General features: G+C 34.2%; 1 protein-coding gene across 1 annotated transcript; it reads right to left on the reverse strand.

Annotated features, from left to right (window-relative positions):
- Positions 1 to 8,501: 8,501 nt before the first annotated feature.
- On the reverse strand, positions 8,502 to 9,950 carry LOC131058140 (NDR1/HIN1-like protein 6). Its single transcript, XM_057992129.2, has 3 exons — positions 9,317 to 9,950; positions 8,973 to 9,047; positions 8,502 to 8,871 (listed from the first exon to the last, which is right to left on the reverse strand). The coding sequence occupies exons 1-3, from the start codon at positions 9,899 to 9,901 to the stop codon at positions 8,809 to 8,811; spliced, it is 723 nt and encodes a 240-aa protein (XP_057848112.2). The 5' UTR covers positions 9,902 to 9,950; the 3' UTR covers positions 8,502 to 8,808.
- Positions 9,951 to 23,023: the final 13,073 nt, after the last annotated feature.

Genomic DNA, 23,023 nt, shown 5'->3' on the forward strand with positions numbered 1-23,023 from the left:
TCCGGTGGTCCACTTGAATTCCTTTCGATCTCATCTCATGGTCTCAGTCATAGGGATACAAAGTGAACTAAATTTTTTGATAAACTTCTACTAAAAACAAGCCAATCCATGAAATGATCTTACCTCTCCAATGCTTTTCGATGTAGGCCACTCAACAATGGCTTTCACTTTCTCAAGGTCCATCTTTAAACCATCCTCAGATATCACAAATCCTAAACAGACTAACTTGTCCTTCATGAAAGTACACTTCTTGATATTGATCAACAACTTTTCTTCTCTCAACCTCTGTAAAACTTGTCTTAACTACAACAAATGCTCCTCTTTTGTTCTACTAAAAATCAAAATGTCATCCAAATACACAATAACAAGCTTACCCAAGAATTTATTTAATACCTCATTCATCAGCCTCATGAAAGTGCTCAGTGGATTAGTCAATCCAAAAGGCATCACCAACCATTCAGATAGTCCTTCATTTGTCATAAATGTTGTCACTCATCACCTTCTTTCATCCTGATTTGATGGTATCCACTCTTCAAATCTATCTTTGTAAAGTATTTTTCTCCACTCAAACAATTTATTATGTCATCCATCCTTGGCAAAGGAAATCGATATTTTACTGTGATCTTGTTTATTGTTGTTGAATCAATACACGTCCTTCATTCTCCATTCTTCTTAGGTGTTAATACTATTTGTACTACACAAGGGCTCAAACTCTCTCTGATCAAACCTTTCTTCAATAGCTCCTGCACTTGTCTATTCAGTTCTTCACTTGCTATCGGTGTCAACCGGTGTGCATCTTTGTTGCGCAAACTAGCTCTAGGAACCAAGTCCATGCAATGACTAACACTTCTAACAGGTGGTGATCCATCAAGTACATTATCTGAAATGGTGTCCTCATTAACTATCAGTAAATATCTTATTCTGTTGGGTGTTCTCCTTCTGGTTCTGGTCTCTCAGTCTTCTTAGGAATTAAGGCAAAAGACACATTTCCATGTCTTAGTCCATCCATGAATTTCCTTCCATCTACTAAATAGATTCTAGCATTTGTACAAACTTCACTCTTCAAAGGTTCCTCCAAAGGTAACAAGGTTTGCTTCATCGCATTGGCCACAATAGTGTATGTATTCTTCCTCCCATCATGTATTGCTTGTCTATCAAACTACCAAGGTCTTCCCAATAAAAGATGACGAATATCCATAAACATAATATCACACAAAACTTCATCATAATAATTTCCAATGTTTAATTTTACCAAACACTGTTCATATTGGAGTTCAAGAAAAATCAACTCTACAACTCCCAAAGATCACCTGCATGCAAACTTGTCATAGAAGGAGAGAAGAAAAAACGCTATGGAGGCCAAAATTTAGAGATCCAAAAAAAAGGAGTCATATTGATTGTGCAACAAGAATGCGATTCAATAATTACAGTTGTTATGAAAATACAAAGAGAGAATCCTTATAAAAGGATACTCGAAACCCTAAAGGAGAAAACCCTAAAGAATTATAATATTCCTAAGCTTAGCTTAAGCATAAAGTATAATAGACTAATAATTAAATAAATAATTATTAGCTAATAAAAGATAACTCTAACACCCCCCTTAAGATGAACTTAGGAAGTAGCTAGAAAACAACTAAGGACTAAAAAAGCATGTAAAAAATGCATGAAAGCAACAATGGGTCCCGACAACTAGGTTTGATGAGGTATCTAGGTACAATAAAATCTCTGTAAAGTGGAGAAAAAGGAGAAACACCCTATGGGAATAAAACTCTTCTCCAAGAAGAGATGAAAGCTCAAGTGAAGGACTAAGAAGTCTCCAAACAAGAGTGTTCTAGAAGATTGTAACAAAAAGAAGAGAATGAAGAACACCACTGAAGCATGAAATAGTGGCAAACACTGTCGAAGAGTAACTGCTGATTTGAAGAACCTCCAGTACAATAGAACATGACCAAGTAGAGAAGACTGTAATCTGCATGAGTGCCCTCAAATGACACTACTCAAATCAGATGACAAACAAAGGCAAACAACTGAACTCAACGATACAGATGAAATGAAACACCAAATCCTAAAGAGCTGATCAATCAAACTGAGGAAGCATTAGAACCAATAGGACAAACCTCTCCATAATGCTCAAAAAGGGAGAGGGAAAGGTACACTGAAAATAATGGCCAACAAGAACCGCATGACGAAGAACTAGGAACATTGAAGGTGCAGAGAAAATACATAGTGTCGTGGAAGGAACACTCACTTGACACATATCATGAGGCTAATATCATGGAAGGAACACTCACTTGACAAAGGTAGATGGAAAACATAAGGTAAACATCAACCCCCCCATGGCACTTTATAAGTAGTGCATGTACAATAAGGCACAAGATGTGCAAGATCCCAAGTATACAATGCATGGTGGTACTTTATCTTAGTGAGTTTGCATAAATAAAATGCTAAAATGATAAGAAGAGTCAGAAGAATGGAAATAGAAAGAACAGTCAAAGATGAGACATCCTACTCAAAGAAAGAGATCCCAGGACCTGAAACATCTAAGATATTCACCAAAGTGCTGAAAAGAAAAAAATGAATAAAATATACCTGAAGCAGAATCTAGAAAAAAAAACTCATATGAATGAAAATAACACAAAACAATCTTTCCAAAGATATAATTTTTTTGAAAAATGGAGTTCGGATGCTCAAGTTATGTCTCCCGGAGTGCAAAAATGAACCTTTGACTTTGATAGAAAAAAATGCCATGAAAAAAGAAAAATCAAAATCTCAAACCTCTAGATATGGATAGAGCTCGGAAAGAGCTTTCCGACGATATAATATTTGTCAAAAAATACCTCCGTATAACGAAGTTACGGCCAGAAAAAGAAAAAAAACCCCTCTTTTAGGGCATAAAAAGAGGAAAAAAAATCCATTTTTTTGGACCAAAATTTTCTGACACATTTGTAGGTACAGTTGTACGGATTTTTGTTCTTCAAAAAATGTGCCAATAATAAATCATGCCCCAGATGCCCCTATCACCAAAAATAAGCAAATTATATATCAAAATTCATGGAATCAGCCTTCTGAATCCAACTATGAGGTCCTTTTGGCACCAAAATGTACAAAAATCAGCTACCCCCAAAAATTTAAAAAAAACTGCACAAACCCCCGAATACACAGATCTGAAGAAAAAGACCCAAAATCTCTCATGAAGAGAACAGGGGCATGCAGATCAGGAGCTCTAATATCATATTGGAGTTGAGGAAAAATAAACTCTATAACTCCCAAAGATCACCTGCATGCAAACCTGTCACAGAAGGAGAGAAGCAAAAAAGCTATGGAGGCCAGAATTCAGAGATCCAAAAAGCGAACTCATATTGATTGTGCAACAAGAATGCAATTCAATAATGACAGTTGTTATGAAAATACAAAGAGAGGATCCTTATAAGAGGATACTCGAAACCCTAAAGGAGAAAACCCTAAAGAATTATAAGATTCCTAAGTTTAGCTTAAGCATAGAGTATAATATACTAATAATTAAATAAATAATTATTAGCTATTTTAAAGATAACTCTAACAGTTCACTTACTAAAAACTTATGCTCATCCTGAATCCATGCTATCTAATAAGGCTTGGGGTGTTTCAATGTCTCCAATTTTAACTTATTCACCATCTCTTATAAAACAAGATTATTTGAACTATCACTATCAATAACAACTTTACAACACTTACCGGATACCTTACATCTGGTCTTGAACAAGTTCTTCCTCTGCAAGGGTTCTTCATCTCCTCTTGTATGACAAAAATCTCTCCTCATCATCAACAGTTCTCCATCTTCCGGTTTATTGTCTGATCTTGTGGATTTTTCTTCCACTACTCCTATTCTTCCAGTAGCCTCTATCTTCTTACATTCAAATGCATGGTGTCCTTCTCCTCCACACTTAAAGCAAGTTCATCTAATGTCCTCTTATCTTGTCTTCAAAAGTTCTCATTCCGATAACCATCCGGTTCTCTCCTCTGGTAGAAATTTCTATCATCATTCTGGTATGAATTACCTTCTTTGCTCACTTCCTTGTCCTTGTTTTGATATGTACCGGTTCCTCTTCCTTCGGTATATCCTCTTCCTCTGGTAAACCTTCCACCTCTACCTCTTTGTCTCTTCTCATGTCTTTTGTTCAATTTCTCTTCAGCCTTTAGTGTATACTGGTAAGCCTTTTCAACACTCTCCAATTTAATCATACTGAGTTCATCTTAGATAGACATCCGCAATCCATTCAAATATCTTGCAATTTGTTCAACTTCATCATCAACATGTTTGGATTTGATGTTCAATTTGTAAAATGCTTCGGTGTACTCCTTCACACTAGATTCCTTTTGTCTTAGGTTCTATAATTTCTAGAACAAATCCACTTGATAATTCATCGAAACAAACTTTGATTTTAACTTAGCAATCATCTGATCCCATGTCTTAATCTTTTCTTTACCTCTTCTTTATCTATCAACTTGCAAATGCTCCCACCAAAGAGATGCATGACCTTTCAATCGGGTACAAGCATATCTCACCTTCCTCTCTTCTGCAGTGTTTTCAAAATCAAAATACTTCTCCATCTCCAAGATCGAATCCATCAATTCATCTGAATCTAACTTCCCATCATATTCCAGTGGGGTAAATTGAAGTTTAGTGTTCGCCCTACTCAAAACTCTTCAATATGTTGACCTCTTCTCTGGGTTGTCTCCACTACTTCTAACTGGGCTGCTATTCCTCGCAACATCTCCATCAAAGCAGGGTCTGCATTCCCACACACTCCAGCATTCCTAGTTCCTCTGTGCGCCATTGATTCATGCTAGTCCTCTGCAATTTTAGATCGGGTCCATAATCCACCACCCTACAACAAAATTCAGGACATGTAACCTTCGGAATGAAACTTCGCTCTGATACCACTTGAAGCAGTCACCGGTGAGGAGGGACCTCAAGGAGATCAGTCCAGACCAGTCAACAAGAGTAAACACAATGGAAACACACATATATGATGGAGGTAATGCAAAATAGATAGTTTTATTGCATGATATTTGATTACATCCAACCGGTAACAACTGGGTTCCAACATACCGACACACAGGCCTAGTAGAATAGGTCACAACCGAAACCTTGAATCGAAAGATCTATCTTCTAGGCACAGTCTATCTATCTGATACTCTAATTGATTCTAATTGATTGCATTATAAAGCATGATTATATATATATATATATATATATATCCAAAGGATCCAGTCAACCCAAAAGGGATCAAACCTAAAGAACAAGACCTAACATGCAAAATGAACAAGGTCAGCCTCCACCAAAATATTCCTCCGGAAAATCCAAAGGATGAAATGTAGAAGGTCAGCCACACGCCAAGGAACATCGAAATCAATGCTCAAGGCTCCACAAGCTTCAGAATGGGTTCTAGTAGATCACCAGAATACGTCTCAGGCAACCGGTAACAAAGGAACAACCAGTAACAAGAAACTGTCATGGAAACCGGTGGTGATATCTTGCCAGAAAGTAATCCAAAGGAGATGTGGTTTGAAAGAAAGAAAGATGATCAATTCTTCAAGTAGAATCCAACTCCACATGATCCAATGAGCCAAAACCGAGACACACAGAAAGGAAAACTGAAACTGCAAACAGAAAACAAAACAAAAAGGAAAATGTTTTTGGTAGATGCAAGATTGCTGTGAACTGGGGATGCTCCTGCATCAACAGGTGATCATGATAGAGGAATGTATTTTAAGTAGGAATAAAGTGTTGTTCTTGATTATCACTTAATGAGTGAAGTGTTAGGAGAAGATGTTTTTTACTCTAATTTGGTTTGGAGAAGACTCATTCAAAGTGTTTTGGAATAGAGTTTGGTGATGCTCAAATCTTCGATGGGTTTAGTTGTAATGTGAATTTTGAATTGGTAACGTGGGGGCTTCATAGTACACGGCTGTGCCAGTTGGACTTCAAGGGGAGATTGTTGGGATTGTGAAACGGTCACATGACTATTCACATTCCCCATCTCTTCATTTCATTTCTGAATAAATGTATAAATAGATGTGCATAGTCATGTATTGGATATCGATAAATGGAGAGAATTCCCTGCTTTCTGGTAGATGTAGCCAGTTATGATGGAAAACGTAGTGTATTATGTTTATATTCTATTTGTTTTTCATTTTAGTTTAGTTATTGAATGTTTCTCTGCTTGTTTATAATAAACACAAGTCCATTTTGTACATTACCTATGATCATTGAAAATTTGCATGTCATGAGGCTGTTAACTTCATTGAGTTTATTTCAAACAGGTCATTCACCTCGCCTATGCTTCCAAATCTTGTGTGCATGTCTGCTCGGCGGAGCAAATTTTCATTCCTTTACGCTTTGATGGCTCTCCATACATGGCTTCAAAGCTCCCACTTCAATACAGATTTGAAGATGCTGGTAGGGGTCGTGGAATCTTTTCACATCTTCCCCTTCCATTTCCTTGTCTGTGCTTCCACATTTTGCACGCTTGTCCTCTAGGACAGTAGCATCTATACATTTCATAAAATTCCTTTATACCTCGTGCTTTGATGGAAGTCCATCGCCTGTTCCAAAGCTCCCATTTCAGTGCAGGCAGGAAAGATGTGAGAAAGGCCGATTTCAAAACCCCTTGTTATAACCGTTTAATTATTTTTATAGCGTTTGAGATAAAGTAGTTGATGAACAGTTTTTCCTGCATGTTTGGAGCTAGATGGCTACTTATGAACTTCAAGATCACCGTGGGGATGTGAGTTGGTAAGTAAAGGTTTAATGTCGATAACATTTTCTTTCCTTCCTTTCGGCTGCTTGCTAACTTTTGAACCGTCATAAAGGAAAGGGCTACCGAAGTAAACAACGAAACTCCTTTTATTCTTTTTGGGTCGGTGTTTGAGAATACGTTAACACTTTCATTTCGGCGTAGCCTGGAAGGTAACCAAGTTCCATAAAGTATCCAATACGAAGCTTAAATGGGCCTGTGGAAGAAAGTTGTCAACAACACAAGGCAACGTCTATTCAGTGATCGAATTGTATCACTGACCGTATTTTTTTAATTAATTAAATTAAAAATTAAAAAACAATTATATTTTAATTTTAGTTTAATTAATCGATTGTTGGATAGACAATTTGCAAGATCATCAGTTAATATAATTAAATTTCTTTTGTTCACCGTTTAACAATTGATTCATAATATGGATCGGTCATTCGGAAGGAATTATGAACTTAAATTTAATGATCCAAAAGAGACAACTAGTTGTGAGAAATAAGTACACAATTTATTAGTTTAGCCTCTTTCAACACTATCTTTCGCTCGGTTTTTGACAAAGAGAATTTCCAACTTCTATGAAAATATCAAAAGAACTAAGGTCCCCTTAGAAATCCTTCTTTAATAGTGAATTGCCAATATGAATTAGTGCTCGGAGATCTTGAGGAGAGTTTGCCAATGTGAACAAGATTTCTGACAACACTTTTAATCACTTTTGAATTTACAAGACATTGTCAGTGAGCTCCATAGTATCAAAATGTTAATAGGAGTCACAAGCTGGTTTCTAATGTTTTCATTGACATTTAGAGAAAAATATACAATTTTTTAATTTTCCAATGTCAATTATATGCAATGTCGAATTCTAATATGAGGTTTGAAAATTTGAAGTGTTTAATAAGAAATCTGAAAATCTTATGAATTTTCATCATAAGCCCATCAATTTAAATAATGAAGATTAATGCACAACTTTTCAATTGGATCATTATTTTCTTGTGAAAGCTTGTAATAATTGTTGATAATACCATTGTGACAAAAAACCTTAAATTTAGTTTCATTTAGATTAAATAAATCTTTTGTTTTAGTCAATTTCATGAATCAATCAATGAAAATTTGAAGTTTTAAAATCTCTCAAACCAAAAGTATTCTTCACCTAAAAACTTGTTACAACACTTGAAGTGCAAGTAAAAATTATTGCATAAAAATATTTTACATCATTTTTTTATATATTTTCAAATTTAATCTTGACCATCATAGTCAAAATTACCATCAACATGGTGCTTGTAAATGATTTGATGAAACTTACATGCCTTCTATTAGCTCACTACCCTATCTTAGAAGTAATTCTATATTACCAAATATTGAGAAAATTCCTCTCTTAAACCTGATTACTTCTTGCATAAAGAATAATTAATCTCCTTGAAATGAAGATGCCATCATTACAAGTTAAAAAATAATTCCTACAAATCAAAACCTCTCAAATGATTGAGACAAGCTTAAAGAACATGATCCATCACAACCACCTACCTAGTTTTATAACTCTTGCGACATAATTATCCATTTATCTATTTGAAGATGTCTTATTTAGATTGCAAAGTATAATTCCATTCTACCTTTTTTATATAGTAATATAATAAACACTTATATAGAGTTTATATAACAGATGAATCAACTCGTCTAAACAAAATCAGTCATAATCATGAAATTATGAGCCCATTATAAGCATGCTTTTACATTAAAAATAATTGATTTACATCTTTCCTTCTGACTGTAACTCTTCAAAAAAATTCGTATACAGACATTCACATTTGTTTACATTCCTAACTGGTTAGTTTAACTGCTTTCGGCTTTTATGTTAGCTGTCCTCTCTATCAAAACCATTGGCCAATACATCTTTGGCGCAATATTTCATGTATATTACATCGTTCTCAATATTTGTACAATCTAAATTGCAGTCTTACATCTGCAACTTCACTGAAATCATGCTTACACCATTTACTGCGATGTATACCAGTAATTTTACATGTCATACGTACACAAGTATTGAGCACATTTGGTTAACCGTCACCGGAGAAGAGAAAATGTCTACCTGTAAAACAATTCAAAAGAATCAAATAGTTTATTAAAAATTCTCAATTTAACTATATTCTCTGTACACTAAATATATATATATAATAATAATATGTTTACCTCATCCGCGCCTCTGGTTTTGTCCCTCACAAGATTTTGCTGAGACCTCACTTTAAGCTCGCAATCCACCAACACCTGCAAAAATTTCACACACCCCACATGAATTATTCAAAATTCCCACGAAGATATTTGATATCTATACATTCCACTCACATTGAATAACATATCTGTAGATAAATTTGGAAGGAATGAATTCACATTAGATTAGTTAAGGCTCAAGCTTGCTATCATAATATAATGATTAAATAGAAATTTAAATCTTATTATCATAACAACAACACCACTTAACAAACATACTATGAAAAAACCTTAATAAATTTAAATAATTGAAATTTGAAGCATACCTTAATTTTTGGTAAATTTATTCCTATGAATGTTAATCCAGCTTCAACATCCCCAATTATACGCATCTCAAGCCTACGATTTACAGTGATATCTCTCATAAGCTCCACAGTGGGATTCTCCTGAATATTAATTCTTTTCACCACAAACTGGGCCTGAAGAGTTGTATTGCAATGTGAAGGTTGATAGAAAGCTGGGATGGTAGCGAAGCCCAAGGGTATTCCCCCGTACATTACAAAAAAATTTGCAGGCTTGTATTTGAGTCCCACCTTGTTGGGATTCATGGCGGTGAAAATCATGGTGATGTTCATGGTGAGATAGATTGCCATGTCTGAAAGGGTCGGAGGTTCGATGTTCAGGGACTCCATTTGAGCATACTGTAAGGCAAATTCAGGCTTCTTGGGCTTCAGGACAAAGAAGGCTAGAATGGCAATGACTGATATAATGATCAAGATTTCAAGGAGTACTGTTAGAACGCAGCAGGTGCATCGCTTACAAGAAATGCGAGCGACATAGTTGTTATTTGACTCTTGTTCGCTAAATGACCCTGCATAAGAACGATTGTATGGAGAAGATTTTGAATCCATTGATTGTGCCTCTTGTTTCTTTTTAGGGTTTTTTTTTCCTCTTTCTGAACTTTGCATAGCATTCATTAGAAAGTTATTATATTCTCGGATATTTATGGGCAGATTTTGTTTGATATGCAAGTCTTAAAATGCTTTACTTGGAAAAATAAGCAACTGGTTCTCCTCTAGGTTTTCTTTTCGTTTCCGACCAAAAAAAATCATGGTTTGCAACGTTGGCAAAGCGTTTGAGTGATCTACCAGTATTTCGTTTAAGGCTTTATTCCTTTCGTATAACGATTGGCAAAGGCAATGTTTGAGTCAAAATCACACAGATTGGAATTTGGTGGAAAGGCAATTCTGCATTTGTTTATCTAAAAGTAATTTACTTTTCAAATTGAAGTTGGATTATCAGATACGTTGAGGAATTCCTTTACGTTGCCCAATTTGTTCTTTAAGAACTAATGCTAAAATTATTAGTGCTGAAAAAGGATTTCGTAAGGTATGGATTAAGTGCAAGGAAATTCTAGCATTGTAGTTTAATTGATTGAATATGATGATATGTTTTTTTTTTTGAAGTATTATGTCGAATTTGATTTTTAGATGATTTTGATGGATTGAACTCTTTATTCATAACAATTTAGTCAAAATTGACATTAAGTTTTGATATATGCTTATTCATCATATTGTAAGGTGCTTTTAAAAAGTGCAAATATGTTCATAACTATGCAATCTAGTCGTTTTCATTAAAAAAACTTAAAATAAATACCTTTGTAAGAGAAAATAACTTTTTATTAAAGTGTGTTATTGAAATTAATTTTATCTGCAGTCATTCTACAATAGTATCTAGGAGTTTGTCCTTGGACATGTAGTGGTGCGGTTTAAATACTTTGTTGGTGAAGTGACCACCAAGGTTCAAATCCTTGTTGGGCCATTTAGCTCACATGCCTTGTTCTTGGTATAGTGTAAATGCAAATAAAACCTATGATTGACATTTACATATCAATAATAAATATAGCATTAAAAATATTGTGTTTATTATTAAATATTATTATTTATGTTCAATGGAAGATAATAACTTTACATTGAATTTGATTTTATCTTAGACTAAAAAATGATCTTCCTTATCTATATTCTACTTTAAATTGAGAATATTATGTCAACTTGGTGGTTGTTTGAGTCTATGGGTCTAAGATACTCTAATTCTTAGCATCTCAAAATGTTTGTTGTTTTTGTAGTATATTTTCTCCCATGAAGGGAATCTATAAGAAACACAATACTTTTAGAGTCCATGATAGTTCTTAAAATTTGTATATTAAATTTCTCCATAGTTTTAGAGTTAATGTTTTAGATCACCTTTTGTGAATTTTTAGTTGGATAATAAAAAAAATTATTGGTAATCTCCAACTATTGATTTAAATCTAGTATAGTGTACAATCATATTTTATATCACTTCATTTATTGTTGGCTACTCTACTATAAAGACCAATAATATTTCAAAATAATTTTAGAGGGTCCAAGGGGTTGAGCTTAGTTGGTTAAAGCATTGAGTTCTCAATGTGGAGACCCAAGTTCAACTCCCATGAGGGACATCTTTGTGGAATTCTAAGTTGTGACTGTTGGTCTTCCATTGGTTGTATTTGTCACATTGTTTAAAAGTGGATTTCTAAGTTGTGACCCTTGGTCTTCCAATTGTTGTTTCTAGTTTGGTGCTCAAAAGGAGCTAAGTTTATTGGTTCACTAGATACATGTTCTCCTAAGCCAAACCCTAGAAAAGGTTGTCTTTCATAATCATGTGAATAATTGAGAACAAAAATAATCAAATATATAGATTCTTTAATATGATTATATAATTTCTATTTATTTTAGACTACTAATTTAAGTACTATGCTTATTTCATCAATGAAAATGATATTCAAATGATTACTAGATTTTTGGATATGATACAATAGCATAGCATGTGAAATCAGTAAAATTGAATACCTTAAAATATGATGGCATAGCAATAAATCACATAAAATTGTGTTTAACTTTCAATGAAATTGAATACCTTAAAATATGATGGCATAACAATAAATCACACAAAAAAGTGTTTAGTTAACTCTCGAAAAGAAATAAATAGGTAATAGTTGGCCAGAACTGAACTTTAAAGTTTGAAACCTTAAATATCAAATCCATAGCTAAAAAATAAACCTAGGAAAAAAAGGATACTAGAGTCAATGTGATAATGTAACATCTAAAAATATGTATCTAGACATATAGATGAGTAATTTTGGTGATTGTATAAAAATATGTGTGAAAGTGGGTATAAATATATAAGGATGAATGTAATGGGAATACATACTAACATGAGGAAAGCATCTTAACTTGGAATAAGAGCTCACTATTTTTTAATGTGTAATATCATTAAGGTATTAGTTTAAAATGGTAGCAAAACTAAATGGGATTTGGATAGGTATATAAAATTTATAATTATATTTTCTCCCACTTTGACTCATGCATTTGAATCCTAATTTGATTATATATCTTAAAGTGTGCATCCAAATATAAAATGATATTTAAGACCATATAAACTAATGAGCCTCATTAAATGTCATTGTATAAGTCCATCATTCAGAATCAGTCATCCGTATTAACTTGGACAATAGAGAAAAATGTGCAGTGAGTAGCTTCTACACACAAGTAAAAGAAGGAAAATAGAAGTTCAAATTTACTATCATTGTCATGACCACCATTTTTATTTTTTATGAATTTTATTTAAATTATTTATCCAATTTTATGTCTAAATAAACATTATGAGTAAGCTAATATTGGATTGATTCCTTTATCTTCAAAGTGAAAACAAACTTCCTACTTGATTTATTATTCATTGACAAACTAGGAAGAAAAATAGCCCCCAAGAATATGACATTGCTAATTTGATTCATGTTCTTAAACCTTGTATATTATTGATTAAGTCATGATGAGTATTGTCTCTTCTACTTGTCATGTTTATGTAGTTTGTTATAATGATTATATCTTTTAAGTAATGTGATTTTTTGTGTATATATGTTAGCAAGAAATCTAGGGGGCATAGATCAAAGAATAAAGCCCTAATGAATTTCTTAGTATTGTAGTCTTGTGTCTTGTACCTTGTATTTAGTCTTGTTAAGGGAATAGAGAATTAGATTTGGACAAGGGATTTACTACTTAGGATATTATAAAGAATACATTATACACATCATAATGTTACCCAAAAGTATTTGTATTATTATTATTATTTCAGTACATCACATTCATCCTTATAACTCCTCATATCCTTCTATGTGTTCATGTGATACATATTCATATCTATCTCTTATAAATTATTCTTTATATTCTATCTCTCTCCTACTAGTGATTATATCTTATGTACATGTTTATATCTAGGTTATGGGACATGACCCATACATAGTGTCCCTAGTCTACATGCTATCTTACAAATGCTAGACTCTATAGGCTTGATTTGGAGAGATGTAGTATCTTCTCTGGAACTATTTTTTCCCTACCAACATCATCCCCCATTTCAAAACAATATCTTGTCCTCGAGTCAACCCTATTTAGCTAGAATAATATCCTATATATCTCCTTAAGGCTCTCAAAATTATTGTCTAGTTGATTCTTTACAAATTCGAGTTATTGGATGTGTACTTGAATTTTCAATAGGATTTTTTTTCTTCTTGGATTGTTGCAAGTATTTGGATTTTTTGAGCCAAGTATTGTGCCCCCTAAAGAATATCAATAATATAGGCCAACTGGAGATTGACAATTTCTCTCAACTAATGAAAATGGTGCCAAATTTTACACTTTTGATCTTGTAGTTATTTACACTAGCCATGTAATTCTTCTATATGTACCTAGACTTGGCCATCTAAAATGTTTAGAGAATAATAGTTAGTAGATATTTGGATTATACAAAGCTATTGTTGATAAATTTTTTATTTAATTGGTGATACCACATTTAGCCATTGGTGGTATTCTTTGTTACATTTATTTGATTCTCTAATGTAGAGTGGGTGACAACACATATCTTCCTTTCTTCATCATTTTTTTTTCATTTGAATATCTATTGATATTGTTTATCTCATGGTATATTTCTCTAATATGGAATCCTTAATTAATTCATCCATTAAAATCTTTAATTGGAATAGTAGTGGTTGTGATGACTCCCTTTCAATAATGAGGGAACTTACTTTGTATCTCCACTAATAAAATTTATAATTGTTTAGAGATGTCCACGTGATGCTTCAATAGTTCTTCCTTGTCCATTTAGTTCAATATATTCCACAAGTGAAACTTATGCAAAAGAGATATTCTCCCTATGTCAACTTGTGATCCAACCAAAGGCAACTAGAATAGTTGTACAGAGCCCACCAATTGTATCTATTGCTATTTGGCCAAAAAATACTTTTTGGACTCTATTGACTAGAAAATAGGATATGGACACCAATCTAGGGATATAAATGTGTGATCTATAAATAGTTCTCTAGAATGTATAACCTAGAAGATAAGATGTTAGTTAGGGATACTATGTAAGGTTTGTGTCCCTATTTGGATAGAGAAATATAGGATAGAGAAATTTTCACTAGAGAGAGAGAGAGATAAGAAGATAAAAGACATAATAGATATACAAGGAATTTAATTGATATATTGATATGAATACAGTTACATATGATTGTGGATCCTATATATGCATGTGTTATTTCCTTTAGATTAGTTACTATAATAAATCCAGATTAATATATAAACTACCCCAGTAGGACTTAGTTTGGGATTTTCAAACTACAACTGTAGAAATTCCTAGGGAACAAAACTCTAGCATGTCTCCCTTGTATTTCTTGCTAACATTGGTTTCATTGCTAGGACCTTGGATAGGTTCTATCATATTTTTTTTGAGAAAAAAAATTCAAATTCTTAACTTACTACTAAATCAAAAGAAAGAAAAAATAAAATATGACTGAAAAATTCTCTGCCTCCTTCACATCTACCCTACAAGAGGGGGTTAGGTGCCAAGGGGATGCAAAATGGAAAGGGGGAAAATGTCTAGAGAAGACCTATTAAAGGATGTGACTATTGACCTAACAAAATAAATAACCACCATGGGATACAGTATAGGAGTAATGAAACACAAAATCCTACACACCCATGTCAAAAGGTGATAGTAAGAACTTAAGAGAGATTAAAGAGAAAATTAAAGAAAGAAAAGTAAAGACGATGTCATCCCTAATGGAACAGAAAGAATACTAAGAAAACAATGGAAAGAGAGGAAAGACTGAGAATAAGGAATGAGTGTGCTAAAGAGGGTTTTGTTGAGCCCTCCACTATGGGTTCTACCACAAGAAGAGAGAAAGGAAATAGAACTAGATAAGAAGAGAACCTAGAGGACATAGATTCATAATTTGGGAAAATGAAAGAATTGGTAAGCGAAATACAAAGAGCCATTGAAGGGTGTGAAAGAAGAAGTAAATTATTATTAGGGTCTAGTAGTAACTTAACATGGCTCTTACCCAACCACAAACCTCTGAGAAGAATTTTCCCAATATCATAGTTCAACTAGAAGATAGGTTCAAGGAGTTCTTGCAAACTCCAAAAAAAAAACCATCGCTAATTGATGAATATTTGAAACAATTAGTTAAGTTAAGAATGAGAAGATTGAGGGGAGATGGACATAGCCCCTAGAGCAAGACCCATCCCTAGCTGGATTAAAAAGTAGGAAAAGTGAAATAGAAATACCATAGCATAAAGAGAAGTAATAATAAAATAAAATAAAAAAGAAAGAGAAAAAAAAATAAAGTATCAAGAAAGAGATCATGTGGAGAGAGATCTAAGGTGAGGAATGTTGAAATGTGGTGACTGATCAGCAAAGTACTGTACACTCAGCACATATCCTCGCTAGGGTTCGGGGCCAGGTTGGGCCCCAAGCAGGGGTTCGGGGGCGGCAACCCCCGAGAATTTTTTTTTTTTGCCGTTTTTTGTTGATGAAAACTGACATTGTAATAAAACTCTAAAAAGGCCGACTTTGTTGGTTGCCCTAAAAACTCATGTTATAATCAGCTGGGATGCTTAAGGCATTGTAAGGTTGATGTACTTTTTTTGCTAGATAATAAGAAAGATTGGACAGCTGTGTATGGTGGACGTAACCCATTCTGGGTGAACCACGTTAAATCTCTGTGTTATCTGTGTCCTATTTTATCTCTTTATCTTTTGTATTTAAATCTGCATATAATTGTTAGTTCATATTTGCTTCGGATCTGCTTGAAACCCTAACAATTGGTATTAGAGCGAGGTTTTCAGTAAATTAGCAGGACTTTCAGATTTGAGTGGGAGCAATGGAGGATTCCAAATTCAAGGTCGAAAAGTTTAATGGCCAGAATTATTAGTTATGGAAAATGCAGATGGAGGATTACCTGTATCAAAAGGATTTGTGGTGGCCATTGGAAGGAAAGCCAAAAAAACTGACCACAATATTAGATGAAGAGTGGGACATTTTAGATAGAAAGGCACTGGGATCCATTCGATTGTGCCTTGCGCCATCTATAGCATTCAATATAACAGAAGAAAAAATGACTGTAGATTTGATGGCAACATTGGCTAAGTTGTATGAGAAACCCTCGACTTCGAATAAGGTATTTCTTATGAAGCGTTTGTTCAATTTGAAAATGAGCGAGGGAGGATCTGTAGCGAAGCACTTAAATGAATTTAATACAATTACCAGTCAATTGTCTTTGATAAAAATTACCTTTGCAGAAGAGGTTAGGGCTCTCTTGATTTTATGTTCTTTGCCAGAAAGTTGGAATAGCTTGGTTATGGCTGTAAGTAACTCTGTCTCTAGTAAAAATACTTTGGTATTTGATGATATTGTTGCTGTTATCCTAAGCAAGGAAATGCGAAGGAAAAGCACAGGTGATACTCCAACATCATCGGGTAGTGTTTTGAATGTGGAGAACAGAGGAAGATCAAAGGAAAGAGGAAAAGGCCCTGGGAATGAGAAGTCACGAGGGAAGTCAAAGAAAGGACGCTCTCAATCTAGAGGAATGAAAGATTGCTGGTACTACAGAAAGCTTGGTCATCTAAAGAAAGACTGTTGGTCTCAGAAAAACAAAGGAGACAAAAATGAAAATGACAGTAAGGAAGCTAATATTGCAAGTAATACTTTACAAGATGCTTTAATCTTATGTTTGGATAATGTTAATGATTCCTGGGTAATAGATTCTGGGGCTTCATTTCATGCCACACCCTATAGAAAATATTTTCTAGATTATGTTCAAGGTGATTTTGGACAGGTATATTTGGGTGATGATGAGCCCTGTCAAATTGTTGGAAAAGGAAAGATAAAGATCAAGTTGCAGAATGGTAATGACTGGTTTCTACAGGAGGTAAGACACGTTCCTAATTTAAGAAGAAATTTAATTTCTACAGGGCAACTAGGTAGTGAAGGTTGCATAGTTACCTTATCAGACAGTATGTGGAAGGTCACTAAAGTATCATTAGTAGTAGCTAAAGGTATGAAGGTAGGCACATTATATCTGTGTACTGGTAACACTTACTCTACCTTAGCTGCTACAGATAAAGTTACTGCAGGGACAACAACAATAAATGTTGCAAGAACATATTCGATAATGTGGCACCATAGGCTTGGGCACATGAGTGAGAAAGGGATGAAAATCCTTCACTCCAAAAATCTATTGCCAGGACTGAAGAAGATTGATTTAGAGTTCTGTGAAAACTGTGTTTATGGTAAACAGAAAAGAGTCAGATTTCTCAAGGTTGGGAAAGAGAAGAAGAGTGAGAAGTTAGAGCTTGTACATTCAGATGTATGGGTACGAGCTCAGGTATCATCTCTTGGTGGCTCTTGTTATTATGTTATTTTTATTGATGACTCAACCAGAAAAACATGGGTATATTTCCTAAAACAAAAATTAGATGTTTTTGTAACTTTTAAGAAATGGAAAGCTTTGGTTGAGAATGAGACAGGAAAAAAGTTGAAGTGTCTCAGATCGGATAATGGAGGTGAGTATTGCAGCAAAGCATTTGAAGATTACTGTTCCTTAAATGGGATTCGAAAGCAGCAGACAGGTCTAGGAACTCCACAGGAAAATGGTGTGTCAGAGAGAATGAATAGGACTATCATGGAACATGCAAGGAGCATGAGATTGCATGCTGGATTGCCCTTACATTTTTGGGCAGATGCTATACATACTGTTGTCTATTTGATAAATAAAGGACCTTCAACCCCTTTGGATGGTGGTATTCCAGAGGAGGCATGGACTGGTAAAAAGGTAAATTATTCTTTTCTAAAAACTTTTGGTTGCGAAGCTTTTGTCCATGTTGATAAAGAAAACAGAACCAAGCTTGATGCTAAATCTCAGAAATGTACCTTCATTGGATATGGGATAGATGAATATGGCTATCGGTTATGGGATTTTGAAAATAAGAAAATAATTAGAAGTAGAGATGTTATATTCAATGAGAAGGTTATGTATAAAGAATAGATGCAGGAAAAGAAGCATGAATAGGACAAACAAGAATATGTGGTGTTGGATGAGATTCTTGAAAATGAAATGCCACAGGTACCTGATGCTCAGCAACAACAAATTATCCCACAAACTCCTGCAAGTGTTAGACATTCTACGAGGACAAGTAGACCCCCTGAAAGATTTTCTCCTTCTTTGTATTCTATTTTATTAACGGATTCTAGTGAACTAGAAGAATATGAAGAAGCAATGCATGTGGATGCCAAACAACAGTGGCAGCTAGGCATGAAAGAGGAGATGGACTCCTTGATGAAAAATAAGACTTGGGACTTAGTCCCTTTACCTGCAAAAAAATGAGCCTTGCCTAACAAATGGGTTTATCGGCTGAAGGAGGAGGAAGGAGGTCAGAAAAGATATAAGGCCAGACTTGTGGTAAAAGGTTTTGCACAGAAAAAGGGTATAGATTATGATGAAATATTTTCTCCAGTTATAAAAATGACTTCAATTAGAACTATACTTAGTCTTGTGGCTGCAAATGATTTACATCTTGAACAATTAGATGTCAAAACAGCTTTTCTCCATGGAGATTTGGAGAAGGAAATTTACATGTTGCAACCACAGGGATATGAGGTCAAAGGTAAGGAGAACTTGGTGTGCAGGTTGAAGAAAAGTCTGTATGGCCTAAAGCAAGCACCCCAACAATGGTATTTAAAATTTGATAGTTTCATGACTGAACACGGTTATCATAGATGTCATTCTGATCATTGTGTATATTTTAAGAGATTTCATAATGGCAGTTATATTATCCTGTTGCTTTATGTTGATGACATGCTTGTTGCTGGGTCTAACATGGAACATATAAATGATCTTAAACAGAAATTAGCCAGGTCATTTGCTATGAAGGATTTGGGTGTAGCTAAGCAAATTCTCGGTATGAGGATTACACGGGATAGGAAAAATAGAACCTTGAATTTGTCTCAAGTGAGTATATAAAGAAGGTGTTGAAAAGATTTAACATGCAGGATACAAAAGTAGTTAGTACACCTTTGGCTAGTCATTTCAAATTGACTAAGGAGATGTGCCCAAAGACATAGGAAGAGGTTAATAAAATGTCTAACATCCCATATTCATCAGTTGTTGGTAGTCTGATGTATGCAATGGTATGCACAAGGCCAGATATTGCACATGCAGTGGGAGTTGTGAGCAGGTTTATGAGTAATCTGGGTATGGAATATTGAAATGCTGTGAAATGGATTCTTCGATATTTGAAAGGAACTACTACGAAGGCATTATGTTTCAAATGATCTAATGCTGCTCTAAGTGGATTTTTTGACTCTGATCTGGCAGGTGATATTGATTCACGGAGGAGTACTATAGGGTATGTTTTTACTATAGGGGGAACTGTAGTCAGTTGGGTTTCTAGGCTGCAAAAGGTTGTTGCACTTTCAACCACTGAAGCTGAGTATGTTGCTGCTATAGAAGCCAGCAAGGAGATGATTTGGTTGCAATGTTTTCTGGAGGAATTGGGTCAGACACAAGAGGATAGCCCATTGTATATTGATAGCCAGAGTGCCATTCATCTTGTGAGGAACTCTGCTTTTCATTCAAGGACAAAGCACATTCAGCTCAAATACCACTTCATCCGGACTGTTTTGGAGGAGGGTCAGTTACGGCTTGAGAAGATTCACACAAGTGAGAATCCTACCGATATGTTCACAAAGGTAGTTCCACAGGAGAAGCTGATTTCTTCATCAGTTTCTGTTGGTCTTCTTGATTGATAATTGTGGAATTTATACCAGTCAAGTCCTAGTGTTTTATCCAGCGGATGTTGCATGTACAGTGGTGTCATGTAGTATCAGTCTCCAAGTGGGAGATTGTTGAAATGTGGCGACTGATCTTTTTTTTGCCATTTTTTGTTGATGAAAACTAACATTGTAATAAAACCCTAAAAAGGCCGACTTTGTTGGTTGCCCTAAAAACTCATGTTATAATCGACTGGGATGCTTAAGGCATTGTAAGGTTGATGTACTTTTTTTGCTAGATAATAAGAAAGATTGGACGGCTGTGTATGGTGGACGTAACCCATTCTGGGTGAACCACGTTAAATCTCTATGTTATCTGTGTCCTGCTTTATCTCTTTATCTTTTGTATTTAAATCTGAATATAATTGTTAGTTCATATTTGCTTCGGATCTGCTTGAAACCGTAACAAGGAATGCTTTGACATAATGTTGGAAAGAGATAAGGGTAGAGAAGAAAAGCCCAAGAGTGATAACAATAGTAGAGGAAAGAAATCAGTGTACACAAGAAACCAATCAGTAAACTAGCAAGTAGCTATCAAGAACCCTACAATCCCAAAATAACCTCTAGTATAATGGAAATATTCATTAAGATTTCAATATTTGGAACCAATTCTATTGATGTAATAGAGTGCTACTTAATTTTAGAATCTATATGGGAGAAGATTAGAAAATTTGTAGGCAAGGAAATATTGTTGGACTTTATGGGGATCATACGAAGAGATGAATTACAATGGTATGTTAAAAACTACTCCTAGCCTATGGCCACATGGAATGAATTTAAGTCAAAATTATTTATTTTGGGACACTAGTAATCCCCACTAAAAGTGTCACATAAATGAGAAGCCTAACACAAGGCACAACATCTAATAAAGAAAATGACAAATAGTTTTAAAAGGTCTATAGATAAAAGGAGGAACCTTTTGCAGAAAAGAAAAAGATTTAATGGTTCATTTTTGGATTGAACCAAGATAGAAGATTTGGACTGGGTGAACCCACAATAGTGGGTTACACTTTTTGCCAACTTTGACACTGCAATATTCATTTTTAGAAAAAACTTCACATTCAAACACCTATTACTGCTAAACCATAAGGAATTTGTAGATGATGTGAACTAGTTATTTGTGTCATTTTGTGTGTAGATTCTAAAAATATTTTTTTAAAATTTTTTTGAACTAATTTGCTTCCATTTTTCTATCTCCCTCAAAAACTAGTTTTTTTAATTTAAAAAAAGACATTTTTAAAGATTGATACTCACTTGGTTAGGCATAATTTTTTTCTAAAATAGATATGAATGTGAATCTTTTGAATTTAGTTTTGTAAAATTTATATCTAATGTTTGCAATTGGTTTCATAATATTATCTTCAATATTTCATATTTTATTAAGTTTTGAAGTTGAGTTACTTGTAATTTTGACATATATCCATTTGGTCGTTCATAACTTCTTGTGTATGTAACGAAATTATTTTTTTTCTTTTTTGCTGGAAAGTGGACTTCAATACCTAGTGCATAGATATTTTTCAGAATTTTTTTTCTCTTGTTTACTATTTTTCCATAAGCGTTGAACTCAAAAGTTGTTGTTTGGTGTGAAACCTATGTTTAGTTAACCTAAAAAAAAAAAATTAATAAACTCAATATATATTAAAATAATAATCATTGGAAAGTTCGCTTCGAGTAATACTATCATGCATTTGGGTTTGTCAAAATTCATCCATTTGAGCCTCCAATTTGAGCTTCGAAGGCCAAAAATTTGCAGAAACCAAGAGAGTTTGGGGGGGAGATCTCTAGCAGGCACGTTCGATAGAACATATGTTCTATCGAAAGGGATTCTATCAAACCCATGTTCTATCGAAAGGGGTTCAATCGAACCCATGTTCTGTTGAACCCCTCTAAGCATAATGACCGTGTTCTTTTTAAAAAACCATTAAAACAAGGGTTTGATTGAATCCCCTTTTTTAATAATTTTATATTCATTTGAGCATATTTAAAATAATCCATTCAATGAAATAAAAAAATTTTAGTCCGATCGAACATGGCATTTGATCAAAAGTGGTAAAAATTAAGTTTTGGACAAACAAGTGCAATTTCTTTGTCCAAAAAAGTGTAACCCACTATTGTGGGTTCACCCGACTAGATGGAAGAGAATTTCAAAAGTACAATGACCTAATCACAATGGCCTGCTAAATAGAGGCCCGATCCTAAAGGCTACTAGTGAAGGACCAAAATCTATAAACTTATAGAATTTATAAGAGAAAATAAAGAAATTGGTAATATAGAAAGAAATCATGACCTCTAAACCTAATTAGATATGGTGCACATATTGTAACAGAGAAGGGCATGTCTAGAACAATTGTCCTAAAGATAGGGTATTAAGGACACTAGCAACTACATGAACTATCAAAGCTAACTTCATGTATTGTGTCTACTATCAAAAGTGGGATCTACACCTTATCCAAAATTGTCCTATGAATAGACCTCCAATCTGGAATGGAGGGAATACATGTTGCTTAAATCATAACTATACATAGGAGGAGAGAGATGAAGCAAGATACTGGATTCCCCTTTGGTAAGATAACTAGAATGTATGTGCAATGAATAACCAAGGGCACCTAGAGGACAACCAAAATTTGGACTATTTTGGAGGCCAAGGACAAGCCAAGGAAAGAGAAGGATAAATACATTTTGTTATGAAGACATAATTTATTCCCTTGCCAAAAAGATAAGGACTTTTATACTAACTAATATAATAATCAACCATCATAGAGTAATCAAGAGATCCAGGGTGATTTGGAGGGTACCATAGTAGGGTGTAATAGGCTATCATAGAATAGATGTGTGGACCTGAGATACATAAT

Source organism: Cryptomeria japonica, chromosome 10 (genome assembly GCF_030272615.1).
Source record: "Cryptomeria japonica chromosome 10, Sugi_1.0, whole genome shotgun sequence".
Taxonomy (NCBI): domain Eukaryota; kingdom Viridiplantae; phylum Streptophyta; class Pinopsida; order Cupressales; family Cupressaceae; genus Cryptomeria; species Cryptomeria japonica.

Excerpts from the sequence above, each read along its gene's own strand:
- LOC131058140 (XM_057992129.2), bottom strand. The coding sequence starts at position 9,901 with ATGGATTCAAAATCTTCTCCATACAATCGTTCTTATGCAGGGTCATTT. Across the intron at positions 9,048-9,316 it reads TAAATTTACCAAAAATTAAG|GTGTTGGTGGATTGCGAGCT; the intron begins GTATGCTTCAAA and ends AAATTTTTGCAG. Across the intron at positions 8,872-8,972 it reads AAACCAGAGGCGCGGATGAG|GTAGACATTTTCTCTTCTCC; the intron begins GTAAACATATTA and ends ATTGTTTTACAG.